Here is an 18,929-nt window from a genome sequence, read left to right as displayed (position 1 = left end):
CATAACTGGAAGGTGAAGACTCAGATAAGTCACAGGGATGTTAGGAAGTATTACTTCAGTTATAGAGTCAGGAAGTGGAGTAGTCTGGAGAGTGATGTAATGTAGGCAGTATCCATACATAACTTGAGAGGTATGATAAGGTTTATGGAGCAGGGATAGAGTGGACCTAGTAGCGACCAGTGAAAAGGCGGGGGCCAGGAGCTATGACTCGACCTTATTAACCACAATTAGGTGAGTAAACACACACACACACTACGGTATTCATACATGTGTCGTCTGCAACTTAAATGGTGATGTGTTTCTTGTGACAGGTACAAGACGATGATGACCCTTCGGGTTGCAGTGGAACAATGGGAGCCACACGTCATCGTGCAGGATCAAGGTGGCACCATCCAGATCAGTGGACCCATGGCACACCTCCTCAACGCCTTAGCTTACGCAATCAATTTCAAGTAAGCCATGATTGATTCACGGCACCATGATCTGAAATAAAGTTAGTAAATAAAATTATTACCTAATGTTTTCAAAAATAAGGTATTCTAATTCACGTACTAAAAAAAATCTAAGAATATGTGTTGTTCGCTCTTTTCCTGGAAATTCAGGAAGTATGGAAAACAAGGACATATGTAAGCATTACAGTCAAGTTCACTGGGGCGAGACACAACTGGTGGGGGTATTTAGAGATGAATTGTTTTTGTACGAGTTTTGTTATGTGAAATTAAGATTTTGTTTCTTTAGTATACTGAGCAGCTGTACTTATCTTGTGAGTAAAAACTGTACTTTACTGAATATCATCACTGGCGATATTTTCATCTTCTCCGTCTCAGTGTAGAGGTGTTCCTATTATTACAATATTTTTATCTACATGTATTACTACCTTCACAAATTGCCATTATCTGATTGTAAAGGGATATGACTCTCTCTCACCCGTTAGGTCTGGGGAGGTGTTACTTTATTATTACATTAGAAATAAGTTGTTAAGATGAGCAACGTAATATTATCAGTAGTAACGTGAGGATTGTGTTTGTAGTTACACGCTAGTGAGGCCTCCTGACGGTGCCTGGGGCGCTCCTGACAGTAATGGTGTGTGGAACGGCATGATAGGCATGGTCAAGCGCAATGTAAGTATGCAATAAGTAAGCTTACACTTTACAATATATAAGCTTACTACGAAAATACATTCACCGCCTCCCTTTCTTCATCGACACTTAAAAGTTCCTCAAAATATTCCCGCCATCTACCCAACACCTCCATCTCCCCATCTACTAACTCTCCTACTCTGTTTTTAACTGACAAATCCATTCGTTCCCTAGGCTTTCTTAACTTGTTTAACTCACTCCAGAATTTTTTCTTATTTTCATTAAAATTTCTTGACAGTGCCTCTCCCACTCTTTCATCTGCTCTACTTTTGCACTCTCTCACCACTCTCTTCACCTTTCTTTTACTCTCCATATACTGTACTCTTCTTATAACACTTCTGCTTTGTAAAAACCTCTCATAAGCTACCTTTTTCTCTTTTATCACACCCTTTACTTCATCATTCCACCAATCATTCCTCTTTCCTCCTGCCCCCACCCTCATATAACCACAAACTTCTGCCCCACATTCTAATACTGCATTTTTAAAACTATGCAAGCCAACTTCAACCTCCCGACTACTCATACTTGCACTAGCCCACCTTTCTGCCAATAGTTGCTTATATCTCACCCGAACTTCCTCCTCCCTTAGTTGATACACTTTCACCTCTTTCTTACTTATTGTTGCCGTTTTCCTCTTGTCCCATCTACCTCTTACTCTAACTGTAGCTACAACTAAATAATGATCCGATATATCAGTTGACCCTCTATAAACATGTACATCCTGGAGCATACCCATCAACATTTTATCCAACAATACATAATCTAACAAACTACTTTTATTACGTGTTATATCATACCTTGTATATTTATTTATCCTCTTTTCCATAAAATATGTATTACTTATTACCAAACCTTTTTCTACACATAGCTCAATTAAAGGCTCCCCATTTTCATTTACCCTTGGCACCCTAAATTTTCCTACTACTCCCACCACAACATTTTTACCCATTTTACCATTGAAATCCCCAACCACAGGTACTCTCACACTTGGTTCAAAACTCCCCAGGCATTCACTTAACATTTCCCAAAATCTCTCTCTCTCCTCTACACTTCTTTCTTCTCCAGGTGCATATACACTTACTATAACCCAATTTTCACATCCAACCTTTATTTTACTCCACATAATCCTTGTTTTCCTACTATAGCTTATCCTACAACATTATTGCTACTCCTTCTTTAGCTCTAACTCTGTTTGAAACCCCTGACCTAATCGCATTTATTTATCTCCACTGAAACTCTCCCACCCCCTTCAGCTTTGTTTCACTTAAAGCCAGGACATCCAGCTTCTTCTCATTCATAACATCCACAATCATCTTTTTCTTGTCATTTGCACAGCATCCACGCTCATGCAGACTTCCCACTCTGACAATTTTCTTCTTATTCTTTTTTGTAATCATTACAGGAAAATGGGTTACTAGCCCATTGTTCCCGGCATTTTAGTTGACTTCTGCAACACGCATGTCTTACGGAGGAAAGATTCTTATTCCATTTCCCCATGGATATAAAAGGAAATGTAATAAGACCAAGAACTATTAAGTTAAAATCCAAGAAAACTCTGATGAGTGTGTATAAATAAACGTGTACATGTATGTGTAGTGTGACCTAAGTGTAAGTAGAAGTAGCAAGACGTACCTGTAATCTTGCATATTTATGAGACAGACAAAAGACACCAGCATACCTACCATCATGTAAAACAATTACAGGCTTTCGTTTTACACTCACTTGGCAGGACAGTAGTACCTCCCTGGGTGGTTGCTGTTTACCATATATATATATATATATATATATATATATATATATATATATATATATATATATATATATATATATATATATATATATATATATATATATACATATATATCTTTCAACACACCGGCCGTATCCCACCAAGGCGGGGTGGCCCAAAAAGAAAAACGGAAGTTTCTCCTTTTACATTTAGTAATATATACAGGAGAAGAGGTTACTAGCCCCTTGCTCCCGGCATTTTAGTCGCCTCTTACAACACGTATGGCTTACGGAGGAAGAATTCTGTTCCACTTCCCCATGGAGATGAGAGGAAATAAACAAGAACTAGAAAGAAAAAAACATAAAACCCAGAGGGGTGTGTGTATATATATGCTTGTACATTTATGTGTAGGGTGACCTAAGTGTAAGTAGAAGTAGCAAGACGCACCTGAAATTTTGCATGTTTATGAGACAGAAAAAAAGGACACCAGCAATCCTACCATCATGTAAAACAATTATAGGCTTTCGTTTTACACTTACTTGGCAGGACGGTAGTACCTCCCTGGGCGGTTGCTGTCTACCAACCTATATATAATATATATATATATATATATATATATATATATATATATATATATATATATATATATCTATATATATATATATATACATATATATATATATATATATATATATATATATATATATATATATATATATATATATATATATATATATATATATATATATATATAGAATTTGGGAAGAATTTAATAATACACTGGACAAATAATCGTTAAAATTTCTTATTTCTTGGGTAGAATAGTTTGTGGGGTGAGTTGTGCCAAGGACCTATCCAAGTTGGGTCGGCGCGCGTCAGGTGTTTAAACCGTTGTGGGATCTGATAGTGAGGTGCCGGCCAGACCCCTTATATAGCTTCCTTGGATGCTTTACTTTCATAGTTCCTTGATAATGTGAATAGTCACGAAAGCGCTTGGAATTTCTCTATTCTTTCAAAGTGGTTGTTTTGCATATTCTGAAATCACCTGTTTACTGTGATCTTATTGCATATATATATATATATATATATATATATATATATATATATATATATATATATATATATATATATATACATATACATATACATGTCGTGCCGAATAGGCAGAACTTGCGATCTTGGCTTAAATAGCAACGCTCATCTTGCCATATAGGACAAGTAAAAATTTGTGTATGCAATAATTTCGCCAAAATCATTCTGAACCTAACGAAAAAAATATATTTGATTGTGTTTGTTTAGTATTAAATTATTGTAAACAAATCTAAAATATATTTAGTTGGGTTAGGCTAAAATAAATTGCGCTTGTTATAATAAGGTTAGGTAAGTTCTCCAAGTTCCTTTTGGTGCAAAATTATAAATTTTTACATCAACATTAATGAAAAAAATATATCTTTAAACGTACAAAAGAAAATTTTAGAAAGGACTTAATTTTAAATGAGTTCTTGCTAATTGACCAGTTTTACATATTCGGCACGACATATATATGTCGTGCTGAATAGGCAGAACTTGCGATCTTGGCTTAAATAGCAACGATCATCTTGCCATATAGGACAAGCGAAAATTTGTGTATTCAATAATTTCGCCAAAATCATTCTGAACCTAACGAAAAATATATATTTCACTGTGTTTGTTTAGTATTAAATTATTGTAAACAAATCTAAAATATATTTAGTTGGGTTAGGCTAAAATAAATTATTCTTGTTATAATAAGGTTAGGTAAGTTTTCTAAGATTCTTCTGGTGCAAAATTAAAAATTTTCACATTAACATTAATGAAAAAATATATCTTTAAACGTATAAGATAACGTATAAGTTCTTGCTAATTGACCAGTTTTACATATTCGGCACGACATATATATATATATATATATATATATATATATATATATATATATATATATATATATATATATAAATACATATATATATATATATGTATATATTTATATATACACATATACTTCATATATAAATATATATATATATATTATATATATATATATATATATATATATATATATATATATATATATATATATATATGATCAATCGTTAATGCGCAATATAATCAGAGTGTGATTCGCATTGCTTTGGCTTTTACCCAAAAAAATATATTACAACATTTATTGTTTGTCCGGAGATTCCCAATACTCATTCTTCAGCACATTCACTCACACTACTTCCGGAACATCACAACCACACGTCTGAAAAGTGTTCACTGACCCTGTGTCATCAGGAAGTCGACATCGCTCTGGGTCCGTTCGGCCTCACGGGGTCGCGAGCTGCTGTGGTCGATTTCTCGCAGCCTATTTTAATCGACTACAACAGGATCCTGGTGAAGCGAGGCTCCGCCAAGCCTGACCCCTGGAGCTTCTTCAACCCACTGCGACCTATGGTGTGGCTTGGGTTGCTGCTGTCATTTCTGCTTGTTTGTGTGGTGATCGGCATCCTTGTCTTCCTAGGCTGGGAGAGGAAAGGCTGGAGCAACTCCAGTAAGATGGCTCTTACTCTCGTCTACTCTTGGGAACAGTTTGCCAACTTGTGCCAGCAACGTAAGTGTTCTCTGTTTGGTTAGTGTATGGAGTTAACACCACCATTCGAAGGTACTTTAATGTCTAATATAAGGATTTCAGTAAACTGTGTGTTTATAGTACTGTGTAGGTGTATATATAAGTTGCTCTCAGTACAACAAGATAGAGATATACATTCAGAGTATATACAAAGTGAAGTGCTATTTCTTTCGTTGTTCGGTCTTATTAGATTTTATTAAACGTGGCGTCTTGAGACACTGAGTATTGAAATTGTAGTGACTTGAAACTTATTTGCATATACTGAGCACAATTTTTGCCAATATTACACAAAAATACACAACCAATATAGACTTACCGATATTGGCTGTGAATTTTCTATAACATTTTACATTATTATGAAAAGCATTCGTGCTACTAGCACGATAAAAGACAACACAGTGTCAGGGGCTCAAGGCTGTCCAGCTGCCTCCCAGGGGGATTACCAATAGACTCCTGGCTGTCTTCAAGCAGGCACTGGACAGGCACCTAAAGTCAGTACCTGACCAGCCGGGCTGTGGTTCGTACGTCGGGTTGCGTGCGGCCAACAGTAACAGCCTGGTTGATCAGGCCCTGATCCACCATGAGGCCTGGTCACAGACCGGGCCGCGGGGGCGTTGAACCCCGGAACTATCTCCAGGTAAACCCCAGGTTAATTAATAGCACAACATTGGAATCCGAAACAAGAGTCTGTAGTAAAAAACTTAGTATATATACATATACACTGATATATACCTCACAGTGTACCGTATATCTCTCACAGTGTATAGTGTATATCTGGTGTTGCAAGTGCAGTGTCCTCACATGCCTTTGACAAACATTACATATATTCTTTGTAAAATATTGTTGTTCAGTAATCTTGCAAAAATACGATACTTTTCTAAAAAATTAATGTAATTAAGATTAATAAAATAGAATTAAAACAACTGGCATTGATATAGCTAAAATTCTTCAGAATTAATGGAAATTTATGAATATAAATATAGTTCATAAACATTTCTTGTATTATTGGGACCTGTAATTGAGTGGTAGAGCGTTTACCTGGAGTTTACCTGGAGTTCCGGGGGTCAACGCCCCTGCGGCCCGGTCTGTGACCAGGCCTCATGGTGGATCAGGGCCTGATCAACCAGGCTGTTACTGCTGGCTGCACGCAATCCAACGTACGAGCCACAGCCCGGCTGGTCAGGTACCGACTTTAGGTTCAATATCCTCCACATCTGAGGAAGGAAGAATGTTGAATGATTGTTTTTGCATTATATTGTACATCCATGGAGTTTTAAAATGTGACAGCATCGCAGCAGTGGCAGTTTTTCGTGTGCAGCTGACCATATTGTAACCCAGTTCAAGTTGTTAGTTTTTTAAACAAAGTAATCTAAGAATATAATAAACAGCTTCAAGCTTGCCTCTTTTTTTCTTTATTTATTCTTAAACACCTTTAACTTTATACAATATTCTTAATACAGAACCTGTGTAATGTATATTCTATTGTTTTTTGACAGTTTAACATAACTATGGTTTCACTTGTATATAACCCTGACCATATCTAGCATATTTTAATATATGAAAATATAGGCACTTCAATAATCTTAAAAATGTAATTGTAGTTTATGTAAGCAGTTACCTCGAACCCAGAATCTGAAAAATCGCAAAATTCGTTGTTTAAACAAATAAATTGCATCAAATTTCTGAACGATTTACAGAAGTAGTTCTGTGTGTAAAATGTATATTGTCTGTTTAATAATAAACCTTCGTTGTTGATAGTTCTTGGAACATATTCGGCACAACACCATCGAACTCTCAGTTTATTGGAGGTCTTGGATACTTTGTGCTAGGTGGCCTGGTGGCAAAAACTCTCGCTTCACTCGTTGAGGGCCCGGGTTCGATTCCCGACGAAGGGGTGGAAACATTGGACGTGTCTCCTTACACCAGTTCTCTATGTTCACCCATAAGTCCAGTAGGTACTTGGGTGTTAGTCGATTGGTGTGGGTCGCATCCTGGGACAAAACTGACCAAATTTGCCCGGAATCTTTGCATAACAAGGAGCTTTCTATATAGTAGTATATCACTGATGTCAGTTAGACCTGTATACCTTGTATATGTACTTGTGGTAAATATAAAAGACCTCTGCTTGGTCTTTCCGTGATGGTAACTCAGAACAACATCCGAGTACTATGAAAGACAGGATCTCTTGGTATTTTTTATTTTTTAAAGTCAATTATTTCATATATTTACCTGCTTCTTGTAGTGACTGAATTAAAACATACCTTAACCAACTCAGCCACAGACGCTGGAAATGATCAAGGTTATTCGCAAGTGAAACTTTACAGTTATGTTACTGTCAAAAACAAAATCATAAGCATCACACAGAATCTGTATTAAAAGTATTGTATAAGGCTTAAGGTAAATATTTAAGAGACTTTTCAAACCAAAGATCTCAACAGATGGATGGTTACGGTAAATACGTATCTTGCAATTTTCATCGAAAAATAAATTATAAAAATAAACTAAGGAAAATATGAAGCTATTCGTTTTATTCTTAGATTTCTTTATAAAACGACCAATTTGGATTACAAAGTGGTCAGTTTAACACCAAAAATCTTCCATTGCTGCAATGCTATCATATGTAGTCCAACGCTTGGGATATAACCATACAAAAAAGTCACTATGAGTATTCCCGCCACCATCACTTCATCACATTTAAGATGTTTACCTACCTTGGCTCATTTCGAAGCCTAATTCTATCTGCTACCACTCACAGTAGTAGTCTGCTAACACCCAGGTACCTACGGTATTTACTTTATGTGAACATTAACAGTAAATATAAGGAGATTTGCCAATACTTAATCTTGTTCTTGAGGCATAACCACTAATTTTGACATTCATTAATAGCTGTTAGTCTGTACATTTCACTGTAGCTGACAGCTTCATTTAATAATTATATAGGCGCCCAATATTCTTGGTGTGGGCGGTAAAGCGAAAGATTACAGAGGCACATTATGGGTCCAGGGACTGAGCACCAAGTTTTCGTTTCTTAGGAAGTTACAGCGGTATTGAACTATTTACATGTATATATCTAGTTACAGTCGTAACGAGTTAGTTATGCAGAGAATTCAGTCACATATTTCACATACACGAAGCTTGATAAAGCCTCATGGACGTGAAATGTACTAATAAAAGTCTCCTATTGCTGCATGTGCCTTTTTACCTCATAAAAATAATATTACTTGGAAACTGACGTTGTGTTGCAGCATCTACACACGATCCTAGTGACATTTCACTGAGGGTGTTGGTGTGTGTGTGGATGATGGTGGTGCTGGTGATCTTAAGGAGTTACTCCAGTGCCCTCACCTCTCTCCTCGCCGTCAGGCAGATACCTGTCAAGATCGACAGCCTCAGGAACCTCGTCGATGCCAAGAAATTTGGCCTTATCTTTGAGACGTCTACGGCCATGTCCGCCTATATGAAAGTGAGTCATACATGACAGTAAAAAAGAATTTTAATAATAATAATAATTAATTATTATTATTATTAAGGAATTAGCATTTTTATATAATCCAATGCTTGGAACGTTTTCATTAGGGTAATGAGTTCACTTATTTCGAAATTCAAGTAAAGTAAGGGTTTAAGCTAGTTAAGTAATGACAGTATTTCTACCCGCTTGCTGTAGAAATCTAACTAATTAAGCCAACTAAGTGTACACTGTATCACATAACCCTAGCCGCCCCTACCTTAATACACTCAAAAGGCCTAGTAGCTTTATCTGAAAACCCTGAAGAGGCTGTTGAGCTGCAGCTTAACTCCTTAAAGCGCCCTTAGTGCTATAACGCAACATTTCTAAGAGATTCAAGGGTTTATCCTAGTAATGATTGTATACAGTTCCAACAAACTGGTAAGACATGTGCGACGCTTCAGTATCTTCACTCCTGAAAACGTTTCGCCTTCATAACAGGTTTCTTATATTTGACTGAAGAAGCTTGTTGTGCAGATTAAACGTCACGGTAATAAAGATATCCAAGTGCTGCACAAGTGTCTTATTCATCATTTCCAAAAAGTTGAAGATCAGGCGAAGTTGCCCAGTTCTGGTTTAGTTGAATATGCTCAAGAAGCAGTAGCTTTACACCCTGAGAAAAAGCCCTCAAAATGGTTCAGGAGCTGGAACTCAACCTGGTTAAAATTCGTGAACATGAGATCAATCACTCATAAACTAGGTTAGATTTGTCTGCAGAATTTTTGTTACTATGCGACAGGGATGCTGGCGGTCCAGGGTTGTTTGGAGGCAGTCTTGATCAGACATGGCGTTGAAAAAATTATGATTGAAGTAAACCAGCACAAGTTATGAAAATCACTTATCTCGTCTCTGATCTAACATACACCAGCCTGCTGGATGCTCAAGTTCCTTACACACAGAGCAGAGCCTCAATTATCCCATCCTGACCCTACTTGGGTCGATCCCTACCTATGTTACCTTCCCTCTTGGTTAACATATCCTGCTAATCCTCTTTAAAGGCCGAAACCACTCACGAATCCCTTCTCAACCCTCTGCATTATATATTTGATAATGAAAAGCCATCTTCTATTTTCTACTCTTCCGAATTCTCTGCATAATTTTCACACCACATTGCTCTCAAACATGACGTCTCTACTGCCTCAAGGCTCCTCCTCGCTGCAACATTAAAGTCCATGTCTCACACTGAACTAAAAGTGGTGGCACCACTATACTGTGGTACATTCCCTCTCTTGCCTCGATATATACATTTCTTCCTTTCTACAGATACCTTAACACACCACATACTTATTTTTACCCTTCGTCTATTTCAGTGGTTCCCAAACTTTTTTCTCTCTGGACCTCACTTGTGGAATAAAATTTGCTCGCTCCACCGATTTTTTTATTGATAAGGAATACATTTAAAAAATCTTTGCAGTGCTTGATTCAGAAATTCAAAATTCAAAATTCAAAATTCCATTATTTCCTTGCAAGTTTACCATGTGGTTGACATATTTTAGGAAGCATATTTACATAGATAGTTTACAGTGAGGGTTTACAATGATTTGTAATGCAAGAGAGCCACTATCATGCCTTGGCATTACGATCGACACCATGCCTAACCCTTCTAGGGTAGGGTAGGTGCCTGAGTCCGAGCCTTTAGCTCATAAGACTGTCATTCCCATTTGCCCCCTTGGGGCGGGGATGGCATACCAGAGAGGCCTAGCTTGTGGCTAGGCCTGGGGACAGTTGGTCCCAAAGATGAGGAGGTACTTGTGCCTCCTCCCATGGGAGACTTAGGTCTCAGACACTCCCTAAAGAGGGAGCCAAGGCCGGGCCACCACTTGGACAAGGCCCGGGCCGGGAGAATACCGGCTAATCTTTAACTAACTAACTAACTTGGCATTACGGGCAGTCTAAACTTAATACATTACTGATTACATAGCACTAGACGTACAAAACACACAACTGCTCTGTAATATGATCATGTGACATCCAGAAAGAATAAAACAATGGAGCTACATAAAAACATGATTCATTTCCAAAATATATTTATAGAGCCTCTTACATGTGTAACCTTAGGTAAGTATACAAACTCAGTGAGAGGTATGAGCTTGTTTTTGTCTGGTAATCTTATTTATATTAGGTCTAATTTGAGACAAACAGACTCTCATCTCCTCATCGACACCAAGAAGCCTTTCTCTTTTCTGGTCTTTGATATTTATCAGAGCTGAAAATCCCTGTTTACAACAGTATGTCGTGGAGAACTGTAGAATAGATGATGCTCTTGAAGAGATGCATGGGTATTGTCTCTGGTTGTATATCCAGAAAGAGTCCAGTAGCATACTCCCGTGTTTCATTTTCAAGGTGCGATCCCTTGAAATGCAGGTAATTTCCTCCTCATCTAATGTCAGACCTGAACAGCTAGATTCGCAAAGGGGTCTCTAACCCAGTCGAATTTTTCTGTTTATCAACGATGGAAAGTAATGATCAATTTTTTCTACCAGTGTTTCATGATGTTTCTGTAAAAGGCCGTACAATTCATTGCTCGTTTTAAAACTTTTTACTAGTGGGAACATTTCGAGGTTATGTTGATACAATGCACGGTAACCCTCTAAGTTGCGATTACACTCACGAAATTTAAGTAATGTAATAAAATAATCGATTATGTTAGCGGTGCGCTAATGCAAAAAGAAAGATCATATTATTTACTTCTTTGAGGTTCGTCCGTAACACTGCACGTAACACGGAGATAGCATGGAATCTGGAAAGATCTACATGAATGTTTAAATGTTTCTTTGATTATCCTTTAAACTTCCCGCCACACTTGCCATCCTCTCTCGCGACATCCTTCGAGGACCACTGGTCTGTTCTACAGTTCACCTTATGTTTCATAGATCCATCCGCCTACAAGTCCACTCCCTAATATCTGAAAATTTTTCTTCATACTCTCCCTCCAATCTGATATCTAGTCTTTCATTGCCTAGAGTTTTTTTCATTTGTTACTTTCATCACCTTACTCTTTTCTATGTTCATTTTTAATTTTCTTCTTTTATATGCCCTCTCAAATTCATCCATTAGCTTTTGCAACTTCTCTTCAAACTCTCCCAAAAGAATCGCGTCATCATCAAAGACCAACTGTCGCAATTCTCACTTGCATCCCATTCACCATCTTTAAATCGCACACCTCTTCCCAACACCCCAGCATTCAACCATGGTGACACTACACATCCCCCTTGAAGGTTTACATTTACTATAAAACGTTCTCTCCCCCCCCACCTCTCTAATACATACCTACCTGACCCTCACTCTGCATAAAAACGCTTTTGTTCTTGCAATAACCTACTCCACACATTTGCAGAATTGGTCCCCTATCCGCACCATCATATACCTTTTCTAAATCCATATATGTGATAAACCGTTCCTTACACTTATATGCTTTAAATTAAAGAGTTTGTCTACACATCCCCTGCCCTTCCTAAATCCACCTCGTTAATCTGCAATCTTACTTTCCGTTATACCCTGAACTTTTTCAGTATTAATTTTATCATACGTTTTCCTGGGTTACTCAACAGACTTATTCCCTTATAATTCTTAACATTCTCTATGGTCCCCTTTCTCTTATATAAAGAAATTATGAATGCTCTCTTCCAATCCTTACTTTTCCTTCATTCATGCATATTTTGAACAAATACACTAGTTCTTATTCTCAGCTTAATCTGCTGATAAAGACTCACCCATTCTCTTATTGGTTATCTTTTTGAATTCTCTTACTACTCGTTTAATTTTTCTTTTCTTAAAAACATAAGAATGGAGGAACACTGCAGTAGGCCTACTGGTTCATAGTAAGTAGGTCTTCTCATACTCTGCCCCCCGTATACCATTTTTACATTGGTTTTTATAATATATTGATTAATAACTCTTAAATGGATATACTTGTAGTTATTATCCCGTTCACTGCATGGTGAGTATACTAGAAAACAACTTTAACAAGTCTTCTTGACTTATTTGTTTCAGGATGCTAAATCGGGCATCTTCGCCGAGATGGAGTTGGCAAACAAACGTGGACGGTCTCAGTTTCTGCGAGCGAGCCTACTCTTCAATGCTGCCTTTACTCTGGTCAGGTCCCGTGATTACGCCCTCCTTGTTGAAGAAACTACCATTAAAAAAATAATGTCTGATGATTTTTCAGTCAAAGGTAAAGCTATACTAACCAAAATTCTGCCCCCCCCCCAAAAAAAAAAAAAATCACTGCCATGTGTGGAACTCTTCACAACTTACCCACAACTCAATGGCTACAGCTTGGGAGTAATGGTAATTACAAAAATGTAACCTACAGATTGGAAATGAAATTAGACTACGCTGTAGTATGTCTTGACCAGTATCAAGTAGGGGTGGCACAAAAGTCGTATAGTTTAATAATAATAATAATAATAATAATAATAATAATAATATCTTTATTTCAACAAGTACATGTACAAGGTAAAAAGCTCTATTCCACAAGGCACGGTACTCGCTCCCATTCTATTACTCATCCTCATTACTGACATTGAGATGTAAGCCATAGCTCCGTGTCTTCCTTTGCGGATGACACCCGGATCCAACAATATATAGAGTCAATTCCTCTACATAGGATATTAAGCAGGAATATTCCAACAATTCTAGCTGGAGATTTTAATGCTCATCACCCTGCCCTCTTCAACTGTTATAATACAACTACAAACTTCTCCATTTAGAATGCCTGTACCTCCTAAACCCAATCTTAACACCCTAGGATTTGACCCCTTCAGGGCATATCTGGGTGAGGATGAAATTGTGTCATTGGAAAATCTACCTTCCAATGCAATTGATGATGCAATCAGGTCCCTGCATAATCGAATAATTGAAGCTACTAATGCAACTTGTTAATTAGCTTCCACAAAGATATACCAACAATATAAACCTACTAGGGAAATTAGAGACAATTTAAGAAATTATCAAGCAGAATGTCGAAGGCATCTTCAAACGCGACAACCACCAGCAGCTACACTGCACCGATTAAGGCAAGAATTAATTAACATGATTAGTCATCACAAACGGGACATATGGAAATTTCTAGTTCTTCAAGCTAATCAGTATAAACGGGAACCAGCAAAATTTTGGAGTAAGATCCGACAACTTTTAGGGGCAAAGCACAAGGCTCCTAATTACCTAGTTCATACCTTCACTGATGAGGATGATGAAGATGTTGAAATTAAACTTGATGATCCACAGGACCAGGCTAATTTGATGGGTGATGTATGGGAGAAAATTCTCTCCCACAATAACAGTCGTCAATTTAACAATAATCATTATCAGTTGGTAAATGAATGGAGAGATGATAACTTGGATGATCTACAACCACTACCTTCCATCGATACTTCAACTCTTGAAGATACCCACCCGCTTACTAGACCTATTACATTACTAGAGATAAGTCAGGTTATTGGAAGAATGAGAAATAGAGCCCCTGGTCTCTCTGGAATAACAATGAAACAAATAAAGTACCTACCTAGAAATTGTAAACAGTCTTTGGTAAATATCTTTAATGCCATCTTGGCCTCAGGACATTTTCCAGTTGTTTTTAAGACTGCTAGGATGATCTTTCTTGGTAAGCCCAATAAAGACATCCACCAACCTGGGAACTATAGACCTATATCTTTACTTGAAGTCACTGGAAAAGTTCTTGAGAAAGTCATTTCCAACAGATTGAACTACTATATGGAGTTTCATCACTTTTTAACTGAAAAACAATTTGGCTTTAGAACACATAGAGGTACCAATCATGCAATAAATGTTATTTTCGATACAGTAGCAAGTCTAAAACATCAGGGCAATCTTGCCTTAATTGCCACCAGAGATGTTCATAAAGCTTTTGATAGCTTATGGCATGATGGCCTTATATACAAACTCATTGACCTACCAGACCATAACTGGACTTTTCTCAGATTAATATATAATTTCTTAACTCCAAGAAAAATCATTCCCACCTTTCATGGCAGGTCGACAGAGCCTTTTATACCGACAGCTGGTGTCCCACAAGGTTCTTGTCTAAGTCCAATTCTGTTCAACATTTATGTGAATGACCTTCCTCAACCAGAGTTTAATGACACAATTGTGACACAGTTTGCAGATGATGTTATTCATGTCTCATCAACTCCGGTAACAGGAAAATACAAGTATGAGAGAGTCATAGAAAAAATGAATATTGAACTTCGTCGAACATCTAATTGGGAAAAGAAATGGAGAATTACAACTAATCCTGACAAGGTCCTTGTTAGCACGATAGGATGTTTTGCATCAACAATTGAAGATAAAGGGGGTATCTCCATCAGAGGTACACCTGTAGCCATTAGAAACCCTAACAAGATTTTGGGATATGAAATAGACAGGCTGCTCCACTCAACATCTCATGTAACTAAAAAGATCAACATAGCCAAAGCCGGTCTTAGCAGTCTCTTTCGATTCAATCAAGCCCCTCAACATGTCAAAAAACATCTGTATAAAATGATAATAAGACCAATACTCGAATACCCTTGTGTCCCAATGTCATTAACAACAAAGACCAACATGCTACGGCTACAAAGGGTCCAGAATAGAGCTCTTCGCTTCATTACCGATACCAGGAGGAGAGACAGAGTTAAAATGGCAGATTTACACATACAACAAGATATTACTGCCATAAATGTACGCCTCGACACTAAAAAAGAAACAACTCTATTCAATGCAAGAACTATACATGCCAGATAGAGATTAGATTTTGCCACCGAAGTGGCTAGTTTATTGTGCACCCCATATCCATCCTGTGGACGGTAGCGCGAGAGCATATGGATACACAAAAGGCCTAGGAACTAGGCCCCAAAGGGTTAACAGGAATACATACGGATTTATATCTACATATCTATAGTTCACTTATCTGTTACAAGCAAATTTAGGAAATTTGCTTAGTATATCTGGTATCTTATTTTCATTAATAAGATATCTTGACATGTCACATAGGTTATTATACTGTCTGTCTCTGTATTCCTCAATAAGTGGACAATTAAGCACATAGTGTTCAAGAGAATGACCATATGCCTGATCACATAATTTACATTTAGTTTGATCATCATCTGTGTGTCTCCCAAACTGCCAGAAGTACTTGTAACCAAGCCTAAGCCTGGCCACTACAACATCAGTCAGTCTGTTCACATTGCAAGTTGCTCCATAAACATACTTATCTACGTTCATGTTATCATAGTGGGTTATAGATCTACTCAGGCTTCTAACTGCATTCCTATAACAATCATTTTCATTATTTACTTCTCTCCTAATATTATTCCTAATGCTAGACACAGTTATACCAAAGTTATATTCTACATTCTCCTTCTCGATACTCTTCTTGGCTAACATATCAACTTTATCATGAAGGAGTAATCCAATGTGTGATGGGATCCATAGCAATTGTACATTAATTCCTTTTTCCCTAATTTTTGAGTATCTGTACCTGGCTTCCCCAATGAGCATGTTGTTGGAGTCATTATATGAGCCAAGAGCCTTCAATGATGACATAGAATCAGTAATGATGATAGAGTCAAGCTCAGTGTCATAGGTTAGCTTTAGCGCCATTAGGATTGCAAACAATTCAGTTTGCAGTGTAGACGCCCAGTTGTTAATTCTTATGCCTAACTCAACAAATTTATTATCGTTCTTAACTAGGGAGGTGGCAACAAGAGCAGATGCAGCCCTGCCAGAAGACTCCTGTTTAGATCCATCAGTGTATATAACTTGTGATAACTTGTTACTTTATTTATTTATTATCACACCGGCCGATTCCCACCAAGGCAGGGTGGCCCGAAAAAGAAAAACTTTCACCATCATTCACTCCATCACTGTCTTGCCAGAAGGGTGCTTTACACTACAGTTTTTAAACTGCAATATTAACACCCCTCCTTCAGAGTGCAGGCACTGTACTTCCCATCTCCAGGACTCAAGTCCGGCCTGCCGGTTTCCCTGAATCCCCCCAGTAACATTTATGAAGGGATTCAGGGAAACCGGCAGGCCGGACTTGAGTCCTGGAGATGGGAAGTACAGTGCCTGCACTCTGAAGGAGGGGTGTTAATATTGCAGTTTAAAAACTGTAGTGTAAAGCACCCTTCTGGCAAGACAGTGATGGAGTGAATGATGGTGAAAGTTTTTCTTTTTCGGGCCACCCTGCCTTGGTGGGAATCGGCCGGTGTGATAATAAATAAATAAATAACTTGTTACTACCAGCTAGGTGAGAAATTTCTTCTTGAGCAGTTGCTCTAACAAGAGATTTAAGGAAGGGATTACTAGCAATGAGCTTCTTGGGAGGAACTTGTAGGTATGTGATATTAAATGAACACATCTTCCATGGAGGGGTGAAATGCTCTTGTTGCCTACAGTGATACAGTTCATGCAGGTTATAAAACTTAATGCAATTGCACGTTTTCACAATCCATTTAGATCTGTGTGTATTTACCTCTAGACACTTGGTAAGATTCACTGTGACAGTGTCTGGTTCGTTTCTCAACATTCTAATACCGAGTACAGTGTTAATTTCAACAATCCTATCACTGATACTAGAAATACCAAGCTCCTTCCTCATGTTAAGAATTTTTGTAGATCTGGGACAGCCAAGAATAATCCTGAGAGCTTCATTTTGCATTAACTCCAAGGGTCGGAGAGAACTTTCTCTAGCTAATATCAACATGGGAGCAGCATAATCAATTAAGGACCTAACATAGGCTATGTACATCATTCTCACGATTCTCACATTTGCACCATAGTTGGGATTGTAGCCAGCAACAGCTTTGAGAGCATTTAGCCTAGCTTTACATTTCTTGTTTAGTTGTGGTATAGTGGATTTGTTAAAGGGTACATCTACACCAAGATATCTGTAAGTTTTAACGTAGCTAATGATTTCACCCTGCAAATAGATGGGTGGGGGATGTCGTTTGCTTGTTAATATCTTAGTTTTAGAGGAAGATATTATGAGGCCTAGTCGATTACAAATTGCTTGAACTTCATTAAGAATGGTATTCATCTTCTTATGCCCTGTTGTATGGATCATGATATCATCAGCATAGCTTATAGCTATATGTTTAGGTGAGGCAGGTAGAGCATTTAGGAGAGCATTAATCAGAATATTAAATAGCATGGGACTAAGAACTCCTCCCTGCGGTGTACCTAAAGACATTTCTTTAGAATCACTTCTGAAGCCTTGGTAAAGGACAGAGGATACTCTATTTGACAGGTATCCTATTATCCAGCAGAGTAAGCTACCACCAATATTCATTTTGGCTAGTTCATGTAGTATAACGGTTCTGTTCGCAATATCAAATGCAGATTTTAGATCAAGAAAAGTGGTAAAACTAGTAGAGGTGTGTGCAGTGAGAAAGGTGGAAATACAGTTCTGCACACTTTTACCTTTCATGAACCCATAGAGGTAGGGGGAAAGTTGATGTCTGATTCTGTAGTACAGTCTGTTAAGCATCATTCTTTCAAAAGTTTTACAAAGACAACTAGTTAAGGAGATCGGCTTAAATGTATCAGGCTGTTGGGGCTTAGGGATAGGCACAATGAGACTATTGGTCCAGGAAGTAGGAAGAACGCCCTCAATGTAACTGAGATTATACAGTGCCAACAAAGGGTTATCAGGCACGTGCCTTAGAGTTCTGAGAATATCATAGGTTATACCATCCTCTCCAGGAGCAGTTGATCGACCTTTGGTTAATGCATTATCTAATTCATACTCGGTAAAGAGGCAATCACTCTCATCAATATTTTGGCTCATAAAATTAATCAGTTTCAACATTTCTTCAGAAGTACTCTCTAAATTTTTTCTAATATGAGATGGAAGGCTTTCATGCCTGGATGTTTTGGACCAGTCATTTATGAGGTCATTTGCTTTTTCAAGAGGAAAGGGATGAG

General features: G+C 37.7%; 1 protein-coding gene across 1 annotated transcript in view; it reads left to right on the top strand.

Moving 5' to 3' along the window:
- Positions 1-317: 317 nt before the first annotated feature.
- The window catches only part of LOC128695944 (probable glutamate receptor), a 33,688-nt gene continuing 15,076 nt past the window's right edge, over positions 318-18,929 (top strand). The window contains exons 1-5 of the mRNA XM_070092822.1: positions 318-452; positions 1,031-1,121; positions 5,164-5,479; positions 8,743-8,960; positions 12,996-13,176. Of these exons, the coding sequence (XP_069948923.1) occupies positions 322-452; positions 1,031-1,121; positions 5,164-5,479; positions 8,743-8,960; positions 12,996-13,176 (937 nt within the window). The 5' untranslated portion in view covers positions 318-321. The remainder of the gene's footprint in view (positions 453-1,030; positions 1,122-5,163; positions 5,480-8,742; positions 8,961-12,995; positions 13,177-18,929) is intronic.

This window comes from Cherax quadricarinatus, chromosome 41 (assembly GCF_038502225.1).
Source record: "Cherax quadricarinatus isolate ZL_2023a chromosome 41, ASM3850222v1, whole genome shotgun sequence".
NCBI classification, from domain to species: domain Eukaryota; kingdom Metazoa; phylum Arthropoda; class Malacostraca; order Decapoda; family Parastacidae; genus Cherax; species Cherax quadricarinatus.
The sequence above is the reverse complement of the archived record's forward strand: the minus strand, read 5'-3'. Positions and strand labels throughout refer to the sequence as shown.